General features: G+C 38.7%; 3 protein-coding genes across 3 annotated transcripts; 1 reads left to right on the top strand and 2 right to left on the bottom strand.

The window, feature by feature from the left end:
- Positions 1–42: 42 nt before the first annotated feature.
- Positions 43–10,976, bottom strand: rnft2 (ring finger protein, transmembrane 2). Its single transcript, XM_005928867.3, has 10 exons — positions 10,855–10,976; positions 10,701–10,778; positions 9,330–9,841; positions 9,168–9,244; positions 8,415–8,515; positions 7,937–8,090; positions 3,340–3,489; positions 1,935–2,000; positions 1,727–1,828; positions 43–1,006 (listed from the first exon to the last, which is right to left on the bottom strand). Exons 2-10 carry the CDS (start codon positions 10,745–10,747, stop codon positions 872–874), a joined length of 1,344 nt encoding a protein of 447 aa, XP_005928929.1. The 5' UTR covers positions 10,748–10,778; positions 10,855–10,976; the 3' UTR covers positions 43–871.
- Positions 10,977–11,021: 45 nt separating this feature from the next.
- Positions 11,022–15,268, top strand: spring1 (SREBF pathway regulator in golgi 1). Its single transcript, XM_005928866.3, has 5 exons — positions 11,022–11,638; positions 13,702–13,858; positions 13,956–14,107; positions 14,359–14,472; positions 14,980–15,268. Exons 1-5 carry the CDS (start codon positions 11,543–11,545, stop codon positions 15,061–15,063), a joined length of 603 nt encoding a protein of 200 aa, XP_005928928.1. The 5' UTR covers positions 11,022–11,542; the 3' UTR covers positions 15,064–15,268.
- Positions 15,269–15,364: 96 nt separating this feature from the next.
- On the bottom strand, positions 15,365–19,777 carry LOC102298534. The gene is made up of 3 exons (XM_005928868.2): positions 18,228–19,777; positions 17,985–18,139; positions 15,365–17,233 (listed from the first exon to the last, which is right to left on the bottom strand). The coding sequence occupies exons 1-3, from the start codon at positions 18,259–18,261 to the stop codon at positions 16,769–16,771; spliced, it is 654 nt and encodes a 217-aa protein (XP_005928930.1). The 5' UTR covers positions 18,262–19,777; the 3' UTR covers positions 15,365–16,768.
- Positions 19,778–20,325: the final 548 nt, after the last annotated feature.

The following is a 20,325-nucleotide window of genomic DNA, read 5'->3' as shown; positions in this document are numbered from 1 at the left end:
ATTCTTTGTGTCATTGCATTTAGACAAGAAATACACCTGATATTTGAGCTTAAGTGCTTTATTTCAAAACCAATGATCTCAGTGCTTGACTGCGCATTTTCCATATAGTCCTAGAGTCTATTAAGCAGCCCGAGGAAAATTATTCTAAATAAAATACACAGTAACAACATAAATGAGGAATAACAATGGAAGACAATTTACAGTGTGGACGATTATCAGATATGTGCCTCTGATGTCAGTGACAATGTATGTACTACATATCAACACTTTTACAATGCACCGTTTATGGTCAGGCTACTTAAACGGCACACACCACCTTGTTCCTTATTCAGTATCTAAATATGCTTATGTTTTACCAACCACAACATCTTCTACCTAAAGAGTACAAACTGATTTTCCATTAAGAATCATTCTGAGACATTTCATTTTCAAATAAAGTCATTTGTAGAACTAAATCAATACATGTGATGAAATTGTAAAGACAACTCAGAGTGTATATTCAGTCACGTTTTACATTATAACCGCACTTAAAACAAACTCTTATATTAAAAAAAGTCAAATAAAAAGTTACCTATAGATTACAACAGTAGCGAACCATTGAAATTGAGCTCAAGTTTATGTTCCTTTACCACATTGATCATTTCTTTAAACATGTGGCCTCAATCACCAGCTTTATAGGAGATGATTGTTTTTAAATATATTCGATTATGGCCTTCTCAAATGCCTATAAATTTAATGTCCCCAATATATCATGTATTACCCCAATTATTCCTTGCTTGATTTATATAAGACATTTACAGAAACATCACTGTTTACCTGGCTTCAGAGTACAATCACATATCTCTGGATGCTCATGATATATTATTAGAACTTAGTAAATTTGGAAGTGAGCTGAGGTGGTGCCATCCTTCCAGCATCTCAGGGTCTCAATGACAGTAGACCGACACAGTGGACACGTTCTCTCACGATCGAACCACAAACACAGGCATTCCTCGCAGAACACGTGCTGCAGAATAACAAAATCTTCATTTATTTGATGGCAGAAGTGTGACACATACATAGCTAGGATATCTTGCTAAAAATACCAATAAATAAGTAAATTTGTCACTCAAGCTACTCTTGTGAAAACTGCATCTAAAAAAAAAATGGACATAGTCACCATGAAATCATCACGGGTTAATGAAGCCTCGTTGTGAAACATTGAGCATACTTGACCCTCCATATAAGCACTTCCGAAACCAGATGTCACAACTGCAGGGAACATCTGACTGTGAAACCATGTGACATAACCATGGAAACAACAAAAGCAATAATCACATGTTAGGCTTGTCCTGCATTATTGCTCTTTTGGATAAAGGGGGCTGTAATTTCAAAAATTAACATCAGTCACTGAACCTAGTGACTGAGCCCTTATTAGAGGATCAAGGAATCTAAAAGCTGTTTGTGACCACAGAGCCACCCTCTGCTGGCCATTAGAAAGAATGCAGGTTTGGTTTCAGACCCAGAAACTATGTCCATCTTTTATAGAAGTCTATAACATAATTGTTATTTACAGATGATAACAGAGCAACAAAAGTAGGTCATATTAACTTTTAACCACACCCAAATAACAGTCAGTATATAGTGACATTCAGTGACAACAATTTTGACTTTAAATGAGCCAAATAATTTGCAAAATTTAGATTATTTTTTTTTACCATTTTGTTACCAGTTAATGAACCCTTACCTGACAGAGAAGTGCAATGGGGTCTCTAAAATCAGCCTGACAAATAGCACAGACATCACCTGCCTCGCTGCACTGCTGACTGCCAGCTCTCACTCCATAACTCTGGATGACATATGCACAAACACACAAAGGAGTGAAATCTTCTGGATACTCATTTAGATTTTTTTATAAATTCTTAAAAAAACAAAAAACAAAACCCACGACTGACCTGGGAGCTGCAGAGCATGACCAAGGCCTTGTGTATTGCAGATATACGTCCGCAGATGTCAAAGGACTGCAAATCCATCAAGATCAAGACAAAGCACAATTATTTAAAAAATAAAAAAAAATATGGAATTACAGCATCCCTCAGGATTCCCCCATTTCATCCAAAATTAGAAAGGACTTAGTTTACAGACATGCAAACAGATTCACAAGTCCATATTTTGGGCACACTGCTGCTTTGAAATGAAAACAAAGAAACAAAAATCTATTTTACATAACTGTTCATTTCAACTCTAAAACAACAAAAATGGATTTCTTTTAGGGGCACACCTCACTAACTTAATTCTTATCTCACTGTCTTTATATGAAATAAAGCCATTACAAATTGATCAAAAGTCCAAATTGTTTCAGTTACACACAAACTAGACCTTTGATAACTTCCTCCACCTACAGCCTTCTGGTGTAAGCTCGTTTCTTTGAAGTTCATTCAACTGTTGCCAAGTCATTCAACACCGTTATGACGACAATGACTCAAAGAAGCATTCATATCAGCATGCTGTTATACTAAAGCAAGCCTTGCTTTGCCTGATTCTGGAAAACACCTGTGTGCTGCAACTTGTACATGGAGTACGCACATCCAGGAGATTACCCACATAACTCAGTCGAACACCCCCATATTTAAGAACTACAACATCTGAATCACTGTTATATTTAAAGAAAGCAGGTCAATAATTGTAACCACACATTGTAGAAAGAATAGTCTCAGAGTGTAAATAATCTTTGCATCATCCATAGACTTGCTCATTCATGTTCCATTAATTTTCACTATTTCTGTTCTCCCACAGAATGTCGTGTCCAACTTTTAGTGAGTCATTGCCCAAGAAAGTCTATTTTCTGAGTTTTGAAGTCTTTTTAAAGGCTGACCTTCCTGTGACCATTGACTAAGTTTTCTGCCTTCTTTCTTCCCCTGTCACGGGTCCATGAGCTGAGGTGCATTCTTACTCTGAAACTAATGTTGCTTAAAAACACGTCAAATGTGACAATGCTGGGGTTTTTTGTTTTTTTTTTTGTTTTCCACCAGTTTTACAGAAATTTGCAGAGGCATTACCTGTCCATACTGAGAACAGCAGACTAAATGGTACTAATGACTTACAATTATTGGGGAGAAAAGAATGGTTGAGGAAAAGTCTGATAATTTTAAATGACCCCTCATCTGGATTCCCCCTCATGCCAAAATTTCCATGATACCAATACATGACTGAAAATAATGACTGGATTTTGATGATTTTTTTGCAAAGGTGCACCACTAAAATTCTACCAGAAGTCTAAAAGTAAGTCTTTAGTGGAAACCTTCCATGCAAAACCTAAAAAAAAAGGACTAAAACAATTTTGCCCTCAGGTGCTGAAACCTTGCAGAGGCTGTAGATGATGATGAGTGTAGCTCCCAGGAAGTAACTGTTTGAGGGGTCTTCTCCCATGATGTACTTGTACCACAACTGGATGGGAACGAGGGCTCGAAACAGCTGGCTCAGCTCCTCGATCAGCAGGTAGAACTTACCCTGCACAAACACACACAATATTAAAAACTACATCAATAGCTGAGACTTCAATTATTCAGTGTCAGTGACTATATGTGGCCATGTAAACTGAATGGCAGCACTTTTGAAAAAGAAACAAAAAAGACACATAACACAAGTTTCAAATATAAGGAAAAAATATATATACCCAGTGGAGACAATATGTATTCTTTGTCTGATCCACTCACTAGCTGTCCAAAAAAGCAAAAAGGACTCAGTAGCTTCAGGGCACTCTTCTATCTAGTCGAGAGCAGTGTGGTATTAAAAGCTTAAAACAGCATGCCTCCAGCCCAAATGTGGCCGCTGTCCAGATCTCAGCAGTTTCACAGCAGTACAAGCAATTTCCTCACACTGCAAGGGAAACTGGCAGCGGCTCTTTCCACCTGCTACCCAGTGCCCACATTAAGCTCAGCCCTATGGGGGCTCGCTAGCTATCTTTAAAGGGCCTCCCTTCCGTAATCACAGAGTAGAAATGTACTTCTGTCCCCACTGCCACAAAGTGTGTTAAGTGAATTGGGGACGGTTAAAAGCGGGGGCGAACAAAACGAAGGCAAACTTGATTCCCCGATTGCCCCGGCTTGCATAATGACTTCCTGGATGATAGCTGACAAAGATTGATGACTGTGGGTAAAGAGGCACAAGCAGCTGGGTAGGCAGGGGAAGTAGACCTCTACTAGCTACTAATTCATCTTCCTTATTGTCCCCTCAGTCTGGCATCCCACAGTGCCCATCACGCCCACGTAAAAACTGTCAAATTTAAAGTTTGGAGATGAGCCAGCCAGTGTGAGTAGCAGATACTGCTTGAGTAGTCCTTAGCTTAGCCATTACTGTACATTTTTATCTATAAGACTGGAATTTACATTACTCAGAAAGGATTGACAAACAAAATGTGTAGTCGGTTCTGTCATAGCTTATTCTTACTTCCTTTGACTGTCACATTGTGGGTCATTCTTTTAGGGCTGTTGCAATATCCAATGTTATTTTGGACCTCAAAACAAAAAAGGATGCACTAATATTATCACAATATGAATAAAATAACAGTAATAATAGCGTCACTCAAATTTAGCTTTATATAAAATACGAGTGTATGGAGGTGGTAAGAAAGTTACACAAGAAGAACAATTGCAGTGACAGTTACACAGAAACTGCAAGCTGGACAAATCTTATCACTAAAATTAGCTACACACAGTTATTCAATTCACCCGAAACATGAATTTACTTTGTTCTATACTGCCTTACATGTAATACAATTTGACTTTGTATGACTGTTCAACCTAAAGAACTTTAACAATGACATTTAGTTAATGGAACTTACTGGACGCTCCTGTTGGAGTCATTTTTTCCACAGCTACCAAAAGTCTAAAAAGGTAATCTTTCTGGCGCAGGCAGAACAAACATTTAAAATAATTTTTGTGCATTCTTTACCTTCTTTAGTTTATTATTTTTATTTTATTTTTATTATTTTATCTTAACAGAGCTGCATTTCTGTGCAAAGGTCTTGCGCAAATACTCACTTCTTTATATTGTTCTTCCAAGGAACCAGCCTTTGTCATTTTTTTTTTAAAAAGTGGTCTTCAGCAAAAGTTTCCCAGGTTTTCTGAAGGTCTTTTAAAGGTTTTCTTTGGGCATTGGCAGCTTTGTTGTGCGGTCCAGTCTTTGTACTCGACCATTTTCAGTTGAACACTTTTCTTGTTTTTTTTTTAAAAAGTGTGTGTCCTTAAAAGACATGAGGAAAAGTGAAGGGCAAAAGAAGAAGTAAATGCCCTAAAAATGATCTACAGTAGATTACAGTAGCTGAAAGTCATGTTCTTAAGAAATAGAGTAAAAAAAAAATCAGAAGACTCTGTGTCAGGTCTTTGATATGCATACCTGCGATATGCATTTCTTTTATAGTAATTTCTCTACTCTTGGGATTTATTAGGTATATCTTATGTATTTAAAATATATTTAACTCCATATTAGCACGACTGAAATTAGCGACAACTTGATAACACTGAAAATACATGTTTAGTAATTACCCATTAAATAAGATTCAAGCAAAAGCAGTTTTATGAGTCTATGCCTTTAAAACATAACCGTCATGGAACTTCTGATCGCATGCCCGCTATTGCTTGTGCAAACTTGTGCTGACTGCAGTGATTATGTGGAATCATTAGTGTATCCACAGCTGGACACAGTAATGAATCCAAAAGGCAGATTATATGACTTCATGGGGTTCAGAACAGACAGCACTGTCTGGCTTCAATGAGAAAAAAGCTAAGAATTGATGATATAATTGGGGATTACCAAAAAATTTAATGTGTCCCATCACAACTGTGAAGCTTCAATCCGTGTGTGTATATTTGTGTGTTTGTGAGCGGAGGATACAGGTAATGGTCCAGCTCCAGGGAGGGATGACCTCACCTCTGCAATCCCCTCGAGGGCAAATGAGCTCAGTTGCTGGCTGGTGTGGTTCTGATAGGCCTCTAGGTTTGTTTATCAGTGGAAAATTTAATCCTAATACTTTGTAACTCCCCCCTCCTCTACCTCCCATTTAACGCACAAGCACACAACGGGAATACAAGCTGCACCTGTATGGAAATCAAAGTGTGTGCGTATGTGTGCGTGCGCATTTGCAGTCATACTTTGTCGCCTCAGGACAGAAAAAAACCACACAAGCAGACACCCGCACTCACAAGGCTCACCTAAGGAGTACCGTTTAAAACCTAATGAATACAAAACAGCTTCACACTGTGACCCTTTAGCACTTTGTTCACTCAGTGGAGTATTTCATCATAGTTTAGCAAATTTTCTTTTTTCACCTCATGAACCGAGCTTAACAACTTTAAGAGTGAGCACCCTGTAACTTGACATGTTGTGAACAAGCATGAATACTGCCTTTTGACAGAAACTTGGCTTAGATGTCTTTCAAGTTTGCTATACAATCTTACAACATATACAACCTGGTATTTCATTAATGAGTTAAAGAGAAAGAAAGGTTTTTGATCAAGTTGTTCTAAATCTTAATAATAATAATAATAATTTGCAGTGTGATAATCGAAGAAGAAAAGAATGACATGACCTGGAAAGTAAAGATGCTCAGTTTTGGTAAAGGCCTAATCAAAATTAATCAGTTGTATGGCCAATAATTATAATCTCAATTATTTGATATTTTATGATTTTTCATGAACTTTAACATTTGCATTTGATTCCCTTTTTTTCCCAAATACAGGATTTGCTTGGGTTTTAATTAGAAATCGCATGAAAAGCAAACGTGAACGTGGTCAAAGACATAGGTCATCTAGTTGTGAGTTTATGACTGTTCCTGCAAAGTCACCTGGCAGTCGCTCCCTGCCTGCAGCCTCCACTGCAGGAGGCCTGCAGATGAAGGCAACAAGACGACCGGGCTGAATGTGCTTGCAAAGCCAGCGTGGTAGCCATGGGGAGAGAGACTGAGAACATAAAGCCAACAAACAACTGACCGCCAAAAGGGGACACTGTGAGAAATCCCCTGAGACCTTGCAACCATTAAATTGCCTTCCACAAGTTTACCTACCAAAATATTTTATGTCTATTACTGCTTGTTAACGAAATACTCTTTTTCCATCATCTTGGTCTTAAATGAGCTAAATAATGAGTAAAATTGAACTTTTAGGGAGGAGCAAAAGAGGACTGCTGTCAAGGAAAGGAGTGCGCTTGATTTTAACACAGACAAAATGATTGCTTTACAGTGAAAATCAAGGCAAAGAAGAACTCATTTTTATCTGTTATATCTGTTCATTGCATCACTATCTGATGAAGAAATCTACAACACTCTTACATCACTCTGACCAGACCTGATGACAGAGTAATGAGCACAGAGTTTCAGATTAAAGCCGCTGCCCAGTCACAGTGGAAGGACCTGGTTGAGATGATTTAGCTATCTGACTATTATACCTTCTGGCCACATTCTAAATGAGGTTTTTCAAAAATGTGCAAAATCTGGACGTTTCTATTGGACATCGGTCTAAGTGGAAGAAAATTAATGCAGTGGTCCCCAACCCCCGGGCCACAGACCGGTACCGGTCCATGAGTCGTTTGGTACCGGGCCGCAAGAGTTGATGTTACTCTCAATGTCGTTGGCGCATTTCAGGAGGACGCTGCTAATAAAGTTACACAATTACACAGTGAATTTGCATTTATTATTATTTTTACAAAATGCCACAGTTTTTTGTCTTGGTCGTATCATCCTCGACACCTTAAAGGCCGGTACGTGAAAACATTGTCTGACATTAAACCAGTCTGTGGCACAAAAAAGGTTAGGGACCGCTGAATTAATGGATACTTATTTCTTAATTTACACTTTCACTGAAATCAAAATGTTGTCTTGGTCTCTGTATCTTTTTTTAACATGAAAAACGTGCATTTTCTGTAAAAAGCTCTAGAAAATGAATGAATCTGGATTTCTTACCCTGGATTTGAATGCCAGGAGAATCTTAGGCAGAAAGAGGACAAAGCATTTCAGGATGATGGTGACGTACTTGAGTACAAAATCTGTGATGCCCACTGCCCAGATCAGATCAAAGAAATCAAAGCTGTTGAGGATGGGCTTGGCAAATATGAGGCTAGAAGAGAAAAAAAAAATGAATCAGCGAGTTATTGTCAAGGATGCTGTTGCTTACACTTCGTCTAATGACAAACAACAGCAAGAAAAGATGTCAGAACATGTCAGAAACTCTGTGGAAACAAAACAACAAAACAAACAAAAATACTCACAGGACAAGATCAGACAAGAACGGGAACACTGCCTGAAGGAAATGGAAGTAAAAATAAAACGCACAACATAAAAATGAATGGGGAAAAACCTAAATGTATATGTAGAAAAAATAAAATAAAATGGCAGGCAAAGAAACACAGAACTACTAGAAAAATCTTTGCTGGTACACTACCTGTTGTGCAGCTCTTCATGACTAAATGTGTAGTAGATATACACAATGTTCCCTCCAAGGAACATGATGATCCATAGAGCAACAAATACAGAACGTTCCTCCTGGTAACAGAGACACATAGAGGGATTTCAAGCAACATGCACCATACATTTCTTCTAAATGTGCTGTAAGGTGCTAGTATTTCAAATAATGCTGCAAACTAACAGAATGCTTGGTGTGTTATGAGTTTGTTTGAATGTGAAAGAGCATGTATACATAGACATCTCTCACATAAAAAGTCAATTTTAAAAGGTATTTCAGCGATTATACACCAAATTGATTTATCATGTTTAGAATAAGACTTATTCAGCACCTATATTTTTCTTATGCTCATCAAGACCAACGACGATGATGAATTAATCTACCTACAAAATCTTCTGTCTACCAAAAAATGATTACACTTATTTATTTTTACAATACAGCTCTGTTGTAGTCCAATTGTTATTGAAACGGCACTACGTTACATTTAACACACAATATCGTCAAAAAATGGATCAGTGCATTCTGTTTTACCATCACTAAAAATATTATTTAATAATAATTACTAATTTAACATCATTTAACAGTTTTATTAAGTATAATAAAGAGAAATAAGGAACATAATTACATCTTTCAGTAATAATTGCTGTGCTAAAACGTGTTTGGAAAACGTTAGCGTGAATCTGATCTAAGAATAAAATAGCTATACTTCTTGGATTTTGTTCTACCCTTTACCCGTAATGATACTTGGTGCCTTAAAGTGGAATTGGCATAGGCAAACGTGCTGGCCATCCCCACGCAGACAGCAATTCCTGCGAGAGAGGTGCAATATCATCAGTGCATGAGAGGTACCGTTAAACAATCTTAGCCACATTAGTCCTCCACAAGCTGAAATACCTAGTTTATGCTGAAAGCAGACTTTAGCCAACAAAATAAGGATGAAGGGGAAGCCTCTCTGTAGCCAGGTGACCACTGCTTTCAACTCAGACAAAGCTGGGGCTGGGGTGGACTGGTCTTCCTGGGCCTCCTCCCTGGAGCTGTGCCTTTCTGAGCCAGCTGCTGTGGTAGCCTGCTGGAGCAGGGACGAGGTCCTATGCTGAAGGGGCTGATGGTGGAAGTGGTGATGGTGATGATGGTGCTGAGGTGGCCGAGGGAGAAAAGGTCCACCCTCTGTGCGATGGGGCCCCCCTTCCTCTCTGGATGATGCTGTCATCTGGATAAAAACTTCAGGGGGAGAGCCCAAGACTAAGCCGGCTGCCTGGAATTGGGCAGAGGAGACAGAGCTGGAGGGGACACCAACAAGGCCGGAGAAGATCTGCTGGGGAGAAGCGGGTGATTCAGGCTTCAGGCAGTCAAACACACCACCCTCATCCAGGCTGCTTTCCGATCCCAGAGTTTGGCTTCGGCTCCTAAATGGAGAAAAATTGCACGTAGTATAGTATGCAGTCTTTGAATAATCATCAGCATCTTAATCTGTGTAGTGTGTTCTCCAATTATCAGAAAACCTCTGGGGACAAAGATGCGTTTTTCTTTTACTCCAAGTCACAGATATTAAATTGAGACTGATGATAAAACTTGATGAGTTTGGCTTTCGGTTGCAGTTTTTCTTAAACAGGGGTTAAATGAAGAAGCCTAAAGCTCCCTCTTCAGAGCCACGTCCTCTAGCTCTTCTGCTGGGGACACTGAGACATTCCCAAGCCAGCTCAGAGACATAATCTCTTGAGCGTACCCTGGGTCTTCCCCAAGGCCTCCTCACAGTAGGGGATGCCCCAAACACCTCACCCAGGAGGCATTCAGGTGGTCCAGATGTCAGATGCCCAAACAACTTCAACTGATTCATTCATTGCAGAGGAGTAAAAGCTTTATTCTGAGTTCCTCCTGTATGACCGAGGTCTTTAGTATGTCTCTAAAGGCCGGCCTGAGCGCCATTCATTTCCGCTGCCAGTATGTTGCTCACTGAATTATTGAACTAAACGCGATTGGAGCTCCAATTTTTTATTCTGGCAAAATGAAATGATGCTGGTCTATAACACCTTGCAGTAAAAAGGCTTTAACTCCTTTTGTTTTGTGCTGAGAGTAATTAAGAGTTATAAGGCAACAAATGGAGGAAGGCCAAACTCAAAGTGTTGCAACAATGTTGGAAAGCACATATAACCTACAATTGCAAATATGTGGCCTTGCCAAAACTACCAAGAAAGCATACAGGCGGTGCAGGCAGAAGGGGTGACAAAAGCATCTGTGCATTTGTGCAGCACCTCCTTTCCCCACCTTTCAGAGGGCATGCCATCCGTGTTGCTGCTGTGTCTCCTCTGCATGGCATACCGATCATCACCACATGGTCCAGTCCTGTAAACGCACAAATCCACAGTATCATCACCAGTATGTGATTCACAGAAGTGACCAAAAATATAAACCACTTTACCTGAATTAATGCGGTGTACTGGACTACAGCTCTTGTCATGGTTGTTGTAAATGGTTAGCTAGACAGCTGCTGCTGCTGCCCAGACGATCCGCTCGGGAAACTTCCGGTGTGGCGTCACTAAGACCGCCATCTACCAATCAGCACCTTCTTTCCGACCACATTACATCCGTGCTGGGGATTTGTTTTGCTGATGCTGGATGTCAGATTTTGCTGAAAAAAAAAATCCCACCGTTTCTTCTTACTAGACATAATTTTGGACATGATCGAATTATTATCTACAGAGGAGACGAAGAAGCGTTATTAAACAGCGTCATAGCTTATTGGTTATCGCTCCTCATTATTTATCTAGCAACACCGAGAGCAGACGGCGCTAGCTAGCAGGCTAACAAAGCTGGCATTTACAGTGAAACACTTAGCTTGCATGTCCAGCGCGTAATTCGGTAGTTTCAAAACATTATATTTAAAGGTTGCTATTGTGAGTTTAAGAGTTAAAACATGGGTTAGCTAGAGTTAGCTATTTTCCGTCTATGTCCTATATTTGCATTTTTACCACCAACTGAGCTAGCTTTACATTATTTACAGTTAGCCTTTTCATATTCCTGAAAATTGAAGACAGCCAGAGAACTGCTATCCGTGGAGGTTTGATGTGTTGGGCTGTCACTTGCATTTCCCCAAAGCAAGCCATGCTATGATGGTGCTACGGCGGCTACTGAGAAAGCGCTGGGTGCTGGGAGTTGTCTTTGGACTCTCCCTCATCTACTTTCTGACCAGCACACTCAAACAGGTACAGAAACTCACACTGAGATAAGTCGATTACAGAAAAAAACATGCAAGAGGAAAAAAAGATCTAGTCACTTTCTTTTTTCTTTGCTTTGTAAAAACAAAAAAACACACTACATGCCAATTCTAAGTAGGAAACCAAACATACACGCATTAGTAGGGAGCTGTATATCCAAGCTTCTACCTTGTCCAAATAACTATTCTTCTGAATAATCACAATTTGTGGCATTATTTTTTGAAAGTGTAGCTGGGTCTAATATTACAGACTTTTACCAGCATCTAAACAATAATTTCTGCCCACTTTTTTGACAGATTTCTAAATGAAAATGTTTGTGCTTTCTGTTTTGTGTGTGTATGTGTTCCTCAAGCTTGGGTCCTCTACCAGCAGCCCGAGAATGTGAGGGCTCTGATCTTAGCTGTTCCTATGACTGCACTCTCCTGGACAGGCCTCTGATGGTCAGCCTGCAGTCTGCTGGAGCCACTATTCAATTTTGGGGTTTACAGCTCGTATCACTGGGGCCACTTGACTTTTCCTTCCACGTCTGCTTCAGTTGTTCCTTCAGCTTCTCAGTTTTCTCATGCTTTCTTTTTGAAGTTGTTGTCCCATGGGATAGAGACATTTGCAGTCTCCTGCTTTTTGTCAGCCACCACTTTCTGTGTGGCTGGCCATCAGCTTCTTCTCTATCCTGAAAGTCCCACAGGGTCTTAGCCCTACAGTTTTCAGCCAGCAGGTATTAGTAGACTTCTAAAACACATGCGCATAGATATTCTCGTACACTATCCCAGCCACTTGATAGGTCCTCTCAATGTATGTTGTCCCTTCTTGCATCTTAGATTCTGCCGCAGTGTGCTGGATAGTTCTAGGAAGCCTTTGCACAGTCTGCAGCTTGGCTTCTGTCAGCTGTGGTAGACCCCTGCCTCTATGGATCTGGTGCTTAGGGCCTATTCTTGTGATGCCATGAGCTGCCTCTGTGCTGTCTTTTAAGTCTCTAGCCACTGGTAGGATTTCTTGATGCCAGCCACTTCCTCCATCTGTTGATGGTACACCCCATGTAGGGGCTTGGTCTTGTATGATAGCTCCTCTTGTTCCTCATCACCAGCTGCCTTCAGCCAGCTGAAGACCTCATAGAGCAGCTTAACTTGGGGGCTCTCTGTCCGATGCATTAACGGAGGCTCCATGTTTCTTCCTGGATTGTGGCTCTGACACTCATTAATCCTCTTTATTCCTCTCTCTGTTGCTCATAGAGCCTCAGGGTGATGGCCTTTGGGTGGAGAACTCATCAGTGGCACCTGTGGCCCTCTCATTATTATTATTATTATTATTATTATTATTATTATTATTATTATTATTATTATCTGATGACTACCATCGAGCTGACCGTTCTGCCTCCTGGCAGCTCCACCTCTTCAGTCCAGATCACCTTTACTTTCTTTCTAACCATTCAGCCACACACTCACTCAGTCTGAATGACACCTTAATGTCTAGAGTCTCGGATTACTGCTGCACCAGTAGCTGGTGCTTTGACCCAGCTACTGGTCAACATACCCGTTATTTCCAATGCTGTGCTCATGTGCGGACTCATGTGCCTATTCAGTTTGGTTACGGTGATGCTGCGCAGGATCTTTGCTTTTCCTTGAACTGCACTTTTCTGGACAAAGATGTCGGTTTTCATTCCTGGAATCTGCTTTTTCACTGCCCAGAGTGTTCAGATCATCAAAGTGACCACTGTTCCCCTCTCCTTGTACATCTTCTCTGGCTCTTCTCTCAGCCCTTGGTATTTCTCAAGCTTCTCGTGTTTCTTCATCCTGATGTTGCTATTGCTTGGTATTGCTACTGCTGGGTATTGCTACATCGATCACTATGACCTTCTTACTCTACTTGTCTTCTACATTGTTGAAACAGTGGCTATAGTTTCTCAAAACATTACTGTTATTGACAGATATTATCTGTCAGAATAATAATATAGTGAATTTAGAATAGGGTTATATGCGCAACCATATTCTGAAATTTATGTTGCTCTTCATTAGCTTTCCATGACCCGTTTCTTGTATGTGTGCATTTTTCAGGAGGAGCGGACCATACGAGACCGAACACTCTTAGAAGTTAGAGATTCAGATCATCGCATCCCCTGGAAAGTCCGCTTTAACCTGGGGAACAGCAGCCGACAGATCACTCAGTGTAGAAATTCCATCCAGGGCAAGACACTGCTTACAGACGAACTTGGTGAGTAATAAATCTATTACTCACCACCATACAGTGATAACACATCGGATGTAGCCTGTAACCAGTGCTTATCATAATCTGCATTAATGTTTTACAGGATATGTCTGTGAGAGAAAAGACTTGCTCGTTAATGGCTGCTGTAACGTCAATGCTCCCAGCACCAGACAGTACATATGTAAAAGTTGCCTGGCCAATGGATGCTGTAGCATCTATGAGTATTGCGTGTCATGCTGTCTCCAGCCCGATAAGGTAATCTGTCACATCAAGGGCCTTCAGGATCATCGCGTTTAACTTTCATCGGAAAAGGCATATCTGCCCACATGCTGTGCACCTTTGCATGCACACATTTGAAACCAAAGATATAATTTAAAATTGCATATTGCGTTTGCATTTTAAGCAAAGCAGTGCATGCAATGGGAACAGATAATAAATCTAAGTGATTATAAATCTATACATGTTTTTGTACATGTTCAATTTCTTTTCTTTCTATTTTTGTTTAGCAACTTCTTCTTGAGCGCTTCCTGAATCGTGCAGCTGAAGGTTTCCAGAATCTTTTCACTGCTGTCGAGGATCATTTTGAGTTGTGTCTGGCCAAGTGTAGGACATCTTCACAAGTATGTTAAGTTAAACAGAAGAAACAAACATGAATTGTTAGATTTTTAAAGTGTTGACCCATACAAATCATAATAACAATAACTGTAATCATTTGGAAACAAAGGAATAGTGAAATTAGTAGTCTGGCGGATATGCAGCAACACTTACCCTTATCTCTTGACATTCAAAGTCGATATTTTGCTCATACATTTATCTGTATATTTTTCAGACAGTTGTTGACAAAAGATACGCTTTTATTTGAACTTGATGCATCACTATGACACATAATGATTTTCTCATGAATTTCCTGAGACAGTTGGTTCATTTAGAAATTTGAAAAACTCCCCAAAATAAAAATAAATAAAAAACAGAAACAAAACTGATTCTCGGCTAATCTCATTGTAAATCACTGAATCTGCACAAGCTTTGAATATTTTCAGTACTGTGAAAGTATTGAGAAGAGCAATATAAGTGCTTTGTGAAAAAACTTTTTAGTTTGTCTCATTTCTATTTTTCCCCTTCTCCAGAGCGTTCAACATGAAAACACGTACCGAAACCCTCAAGCAAAGTACTGCTATGGTGAGAGTCCTCCAGAACTTCTGCCTGTATGAGCCTATTTGACTTGCTTCTGGTGTTTAGTAATCGAAGAGCAATGGAATAGCAATTGACAAATAAGGGTGTTTGTTGAAGAGATGGCGCATATGAAATGCTTGGACAATTTTGCAATATTGTGGCAAAGAGATGAAGGAATGCAAGACCAACCTCAAAAAGGACAAAACGCTGTATGCTTTTTTTTTTTTCTTTTTTAAAATTATTTACACTTCATAAGTGCATAATACGCTTTATCCGTTCATCCGTGATGATCATCAGGTCTACTTAGCAGGCAGCTCATCCATCAACATTTGCTTCAAACAAGTCATAAAGTCATGTCATGAAATCAAACGAACCTTTCTGTTTTGTTCTGAACATTTTAAAATGGCAAAGAATGTGTCCTAACCTCTGTGTATAGTGCATGCATGCAGATGAAATGCTTATTTAATAAAAGGGACTGTGAAACTGAATGAGTTTCTGCTTTTTTCTCTCTGAATGGTGACATGTAGATTTTGTAGTAGTGTGGTTTAAATGGCAGTTTAACTCTAGCAGGTTTTATTTAACTGAAATAACAGTGGTAGATAGCAATGTCATGCATTCAAATTTTATTAAGCTTGTGGGTCTAAAGCACCAGGAAGAAAATCAAACAAGACATCATTTTGAAATAACAGCTGTTTTTATTTTTTTTTATTTTTTTTAAATTAATAGTTATGGTGAATAAATATAAGTTCCACAGAAAAGAAAGATAATGCAAGGAATTTCAGTATAAATAACAGTAAAAAAAAAATAAATCAAAATTTGATTAAAAGTTCTTGAAAATATAGAAACATTTAATATAACTTGATTGTTTTTTATGTGGAGTCCAAACTAATAGCTCTCTGTAAGTTATTGCTATCTGTTTCTTTCTACCTCAGGCAATGTAGCCCCCACACATGGGATAGTTGGTCAGAGCAAAACAATTAATCAATGTGAAGGCTGAGGAAAACAAACTGTCATAATTAGGAGATGTATTAGAGCCATTTCTCATTTTCCTGGTTGGCAAGTTGATTAATTACTGCCACAAGGGAACATGTTGATTGCTTTGAGCTATCAGGTTTGGAACAAAGACATTTCCGATAACGCTTTTATGGTAGCAACATGACGTTTTGGTAAACGGAGATATTTGCTTTATTAGAATTTGTTGAGATGGTTGTTATCATTCACACCTGTGATATCAAATGTGAAGCATCAAATAGCAGCCAGCTAGAAAAAGATCCAGCTGTTAGCGCAGCAGTACTGGGGTTTACATTTGTTAAAAGAGGTGCCGATTGGTGGATTTGGGTGATAGCAGACAAAAGCAGCGATTTTCACCTTTTTTTTGTCTGTCAGGTTTAAGCTTGGATAATTGCTTCCCCAGTTGTGCCTTACTTATGTTGTCGATTAGACATTTGCATGTACTTTCTCATTTAACATAATAAGAACAGCTCATTTTTCCAAAATGTCAAAGTACACCCTTCATAAATTTTATAAAAAAAAACCCTCTTTGGCTGTTTTAACCATGTCGGTTGTTATGTTTGTACTGAAATATCAGATATATTATAGAGAGAGACACTGTAAAGATCCTTAATGCATAACAGCATACTGAATGCATGAAAAAGTAGCATTTAAAAGTCTTGGACGGGGGTGGGGGGCTAAAGAAAAGCTGCCACAAACTATAACCGCAAACTCAGCTAAACTTGTTCATAATCAGAGCAGGTATCCACTCCCCTCCAGGTACTTATGAGGCTGGGTCTTTGTTACTTTACCTTTCCCCATTTTTGTTCCTTTAACATATGAAACAAACATTTGCTCCAGCCATACCAGGTAATCCCCGGCTGCCTTTAGCAGGGTATGACTCCACTGTTTCCTCTCAAATACTTGTTTAGGCATTTTAGGTGGTGATGGCTTTGAGGGACATGTACTTTTAAAGATGATGTTTATACAATTTGCAAGCATTTTAATCCTGGCAATGGTTTCCTCTAGCTTCTTGTGAAGTGAAACGTTTTGAGGATTCAGGTTGTTTTTCTGGTCCTCCAAGATGTCATTTAGACCTTCATACATGAAGCGCAAGCTGCAATGAACTTTTGTCCAATTAGGAGGAAAGCTCTTCTGGACGTGGAGCTCAGGGAAGCCAGGTAACCAAATACCAAAGTGTTTTCCATTGGCTTCATCCTAAAAGAAAAGACAAGAGTGAGGCGAGGAGATTTTGAAGACGTGTGTTGCTCATCCCATGAATACGCAGCTAATCTCTTAAACTGCCTCTGAAAGGTCATGCAAAGCATCTCAGCATGAATCTATACCACAGCAAAAGAAGAAACTTAACACTAGATTTAATCAAACGACGTGTTTTTAAACCCATTATATACACAAAAAATCTGTGTCTCCTGAGATTATTCAGGCAATAGAAATAACGACTTTTTTTGTCCTCACAAAAATATTCCTCCAATCCCCTACAAGGACATGTCTTGTTTATTTTGTAAGAACCAGAAAAGAATACCCAGTTAGTTTAGTTAGTTAGTTTTCTGGCTGATGCACTTTCATAGATAAAACTTGTTTAATCTACACCTGAGATGTAATTCTGTTAAAAAAAAAAAAAAAAAAAAAAGCAGACATCTTAATAGCAACAAAGTGCAATTTAATTGAAACTGCTTCAAAGAATGACTACAGAATTGCTATGGTACTGGCACTAAAAGTGTCTTAATCTGGAGTAACATACTCTAGAAATGAAGGCTGTGACACAGCACTACTCAGCAGAGCTTTGGGAGCTGCACTGTTTTTGCGAAATTTAAGTGATAGAAAAATTCAGACAACCTCCCCACAGCTATTGCATCATCCAAGCACGCTGGCAGATTGCAAATAGCGTCACAAAACCACTTCTCTGGGTTGCACTGGTGAGAAAATGAATAGTTTTAAAGTTACTTACAAAGCATCTCAAGCTTTCATTGACCAGGCTTTCGGTCAGGGCTGTCAGGTGTTTGGGACTGCACGATGCACCTGCAGCATGTTTCTTTGGTGCAAGTTGTGCATCCAAGCCGTGCATCAGAATCGCCATCCAGATACAAGCCAGTTTCAGAAAACCTGTAAACCAAGTGTACAATCACAACATTTTAAGTTTGGTGTACTTTCTCATACAAACTACTTCACATTGTTGCATGGTATACTGTACCTGCTCTATATTCTCCCATTGTAATTCTCCTCATAGTTTACTGTGACAAGGGCAGTAGGTGTGTGAAATATAATTTTGCCCTATCGCTTACTTAACCATATCCTCTGATGAAGAAAGTCAACCACTGAACCAATCAATTCAGTTTCTTCTGGCAGGTCACCACCTCTTCCACCAAAGGAAATTACTGATGATGATGATGATAAGTATTCTCTAGACTCTAGAACAGTTAGATTATAGAGTTGAAAACTAAAAAAAAGAAAAAAAAAGAAAAGAAAAACTGATATTAAAAGATAAATGGGTTAGTTTCTCTGCAAAAATTTAAAAAAGGAGACTAAGAAACTAGGTTGTAGATAGCAAGGGTATATTTTAAAAACTGGCTGCTATTTGTCTTATATGAGCTACATAACATAAGTGAAATTGTAGTTTGTGTAAGTGTGAAATGCATGATTATTTCTTAGTTTTTAAATGAGCTTTCTTTAGCTTACGTAAGTAGTTTAGCAAGAATTCTGTGATGACATATGTACTCTATGAAATATTCTATAAATGAGTCATGCAGTACTGCGTAGATGCAGCTAACCACAGCCCAACAGTTTTGACTAGTTTCATGTCCTGACTAAAATTTTAACTCAACCCTGTTGGTTGATCTCACAAGCAAATCAGAGGGAGAAGAATTTGAAATGCAGCTCAATTCAAAACGCTGAAGTTGGATTAAAAGTAAAATTTTTGTATTTACAAAACACAAACGACTCTTTCCCAGCGTAAGTTAAAACAAAACAAAACAACAAGCTGATGAATCTGAATTTAATGTAGGTCGTAAGGTTTAGTTAAAGACTTTACAGAGGTGAGGTCATTGCTGCACTTTATATAAACCGCAGACACCTGCCTCTTGTATACAAAGCAGTTCCCATTTTCAAGAGATAAATATATAATAAAAACACTAAATAAGTTAAAAAAGAACTGGCTGGAAAATAAATAAATAAATAGGTTACAGAAAATTAAGCTTCAAACAGAAAAACAAAACAAAACTAAAACTTGCAAGTTATGTAATACTCTCCACATACAGTATGCATTTCAGAAACTTATAGAAACATCATATTTCAGTTGAAGGCATCAATTCACATAAACAATTTTCTGTTGGTATTACATAATCTCTGGGTACACACACACAACCCACAATTTCAGTAGAAGGTTGATTATTGCAGAAAAACTTTACACAATTTGACAAGTTCCTCTGTTTTAAGAGCACACTGGTTTTACTCATCACTGATCAGAAGATTACCTTAAACAGGATGTGATAATAAATACACACACACCAGCACAGCACATATGCACACTCGAATAATATTAAGTCACAAATAAATGACAAATTAATGAATGAACCTTTCTGAAACACTGGAACAATTAAATAATAAAACATATTAAGATATTGTTAACACTGCGACTGGTATTATATTAACCATAACAAAATAAAAGGTGAATCAAATGGACCATTATGGCAAGGCTGGGATGGTCAATTTGGTAAAGTAAATCCGTTGGGCATCTTTCTTTGCCTTTAGACAACAATTCTGATGGCAAAAGAGCCAAACGGGACAGGCAAAAAAAACCAAAAAAAACAAAAAACATAACAAAATAAATAAATATTCTCAAATATAAATAATTTTGCAAATTTAAGCTACATCATATTCACATTCAAAGAAATAGATAAATAAAAGCAAGGTACCAGTAAATAATTAATATATGGCCAAAGAGACCATTCTGAAATGCACAACTTTGAATTCCCTGTCAAAACATCATCAAGGGTTAAAAAGGAAACCTTAACCGTGACAGGAATAGCAGAGAGGTGGTGGATCCCAGATAACAGAGATATTTTCTCAGTCTTATCTGTTTTTAGTGACAGAGTGTCTGATTAACTACCGTCAGCACTTGTTTGGACCATTCCGTCAGTCTGACCGCAACACTCCATACATAAATTTTTTGTTTGTGGTGATCGGTTAACTCTCGGGGTGGAGTTGGGGGAGTGAAATCGAATGGTCCGAGCATAGTCTTTATCATAATGTTTAAATTTTCTAGTGTTTTTTCAACGCGCTCTGTTTTATTA

The sequence above is a fragment of the Haplochromis burtoni genome, unplaced genomic scaffold (assembly GCF_018398535.1).
Source record: "Haplochromis burtoni strain Fernald_Lab_line unplaced genomic scaffold, NCSU_Asbu1 Contig_111, whole genome shotgun sequence".
Lineage (NCBI taxonomy): Eukaryota > Metazoa > Chordata > Actinopteri > Cichliformes > Cichlidae > Haplochromis > Haplochromis burtoni.
Note: the sequence above shows the minus strand (reverse complement) of the source record. Positions and strands in the feature narration are given on the sequence as shown.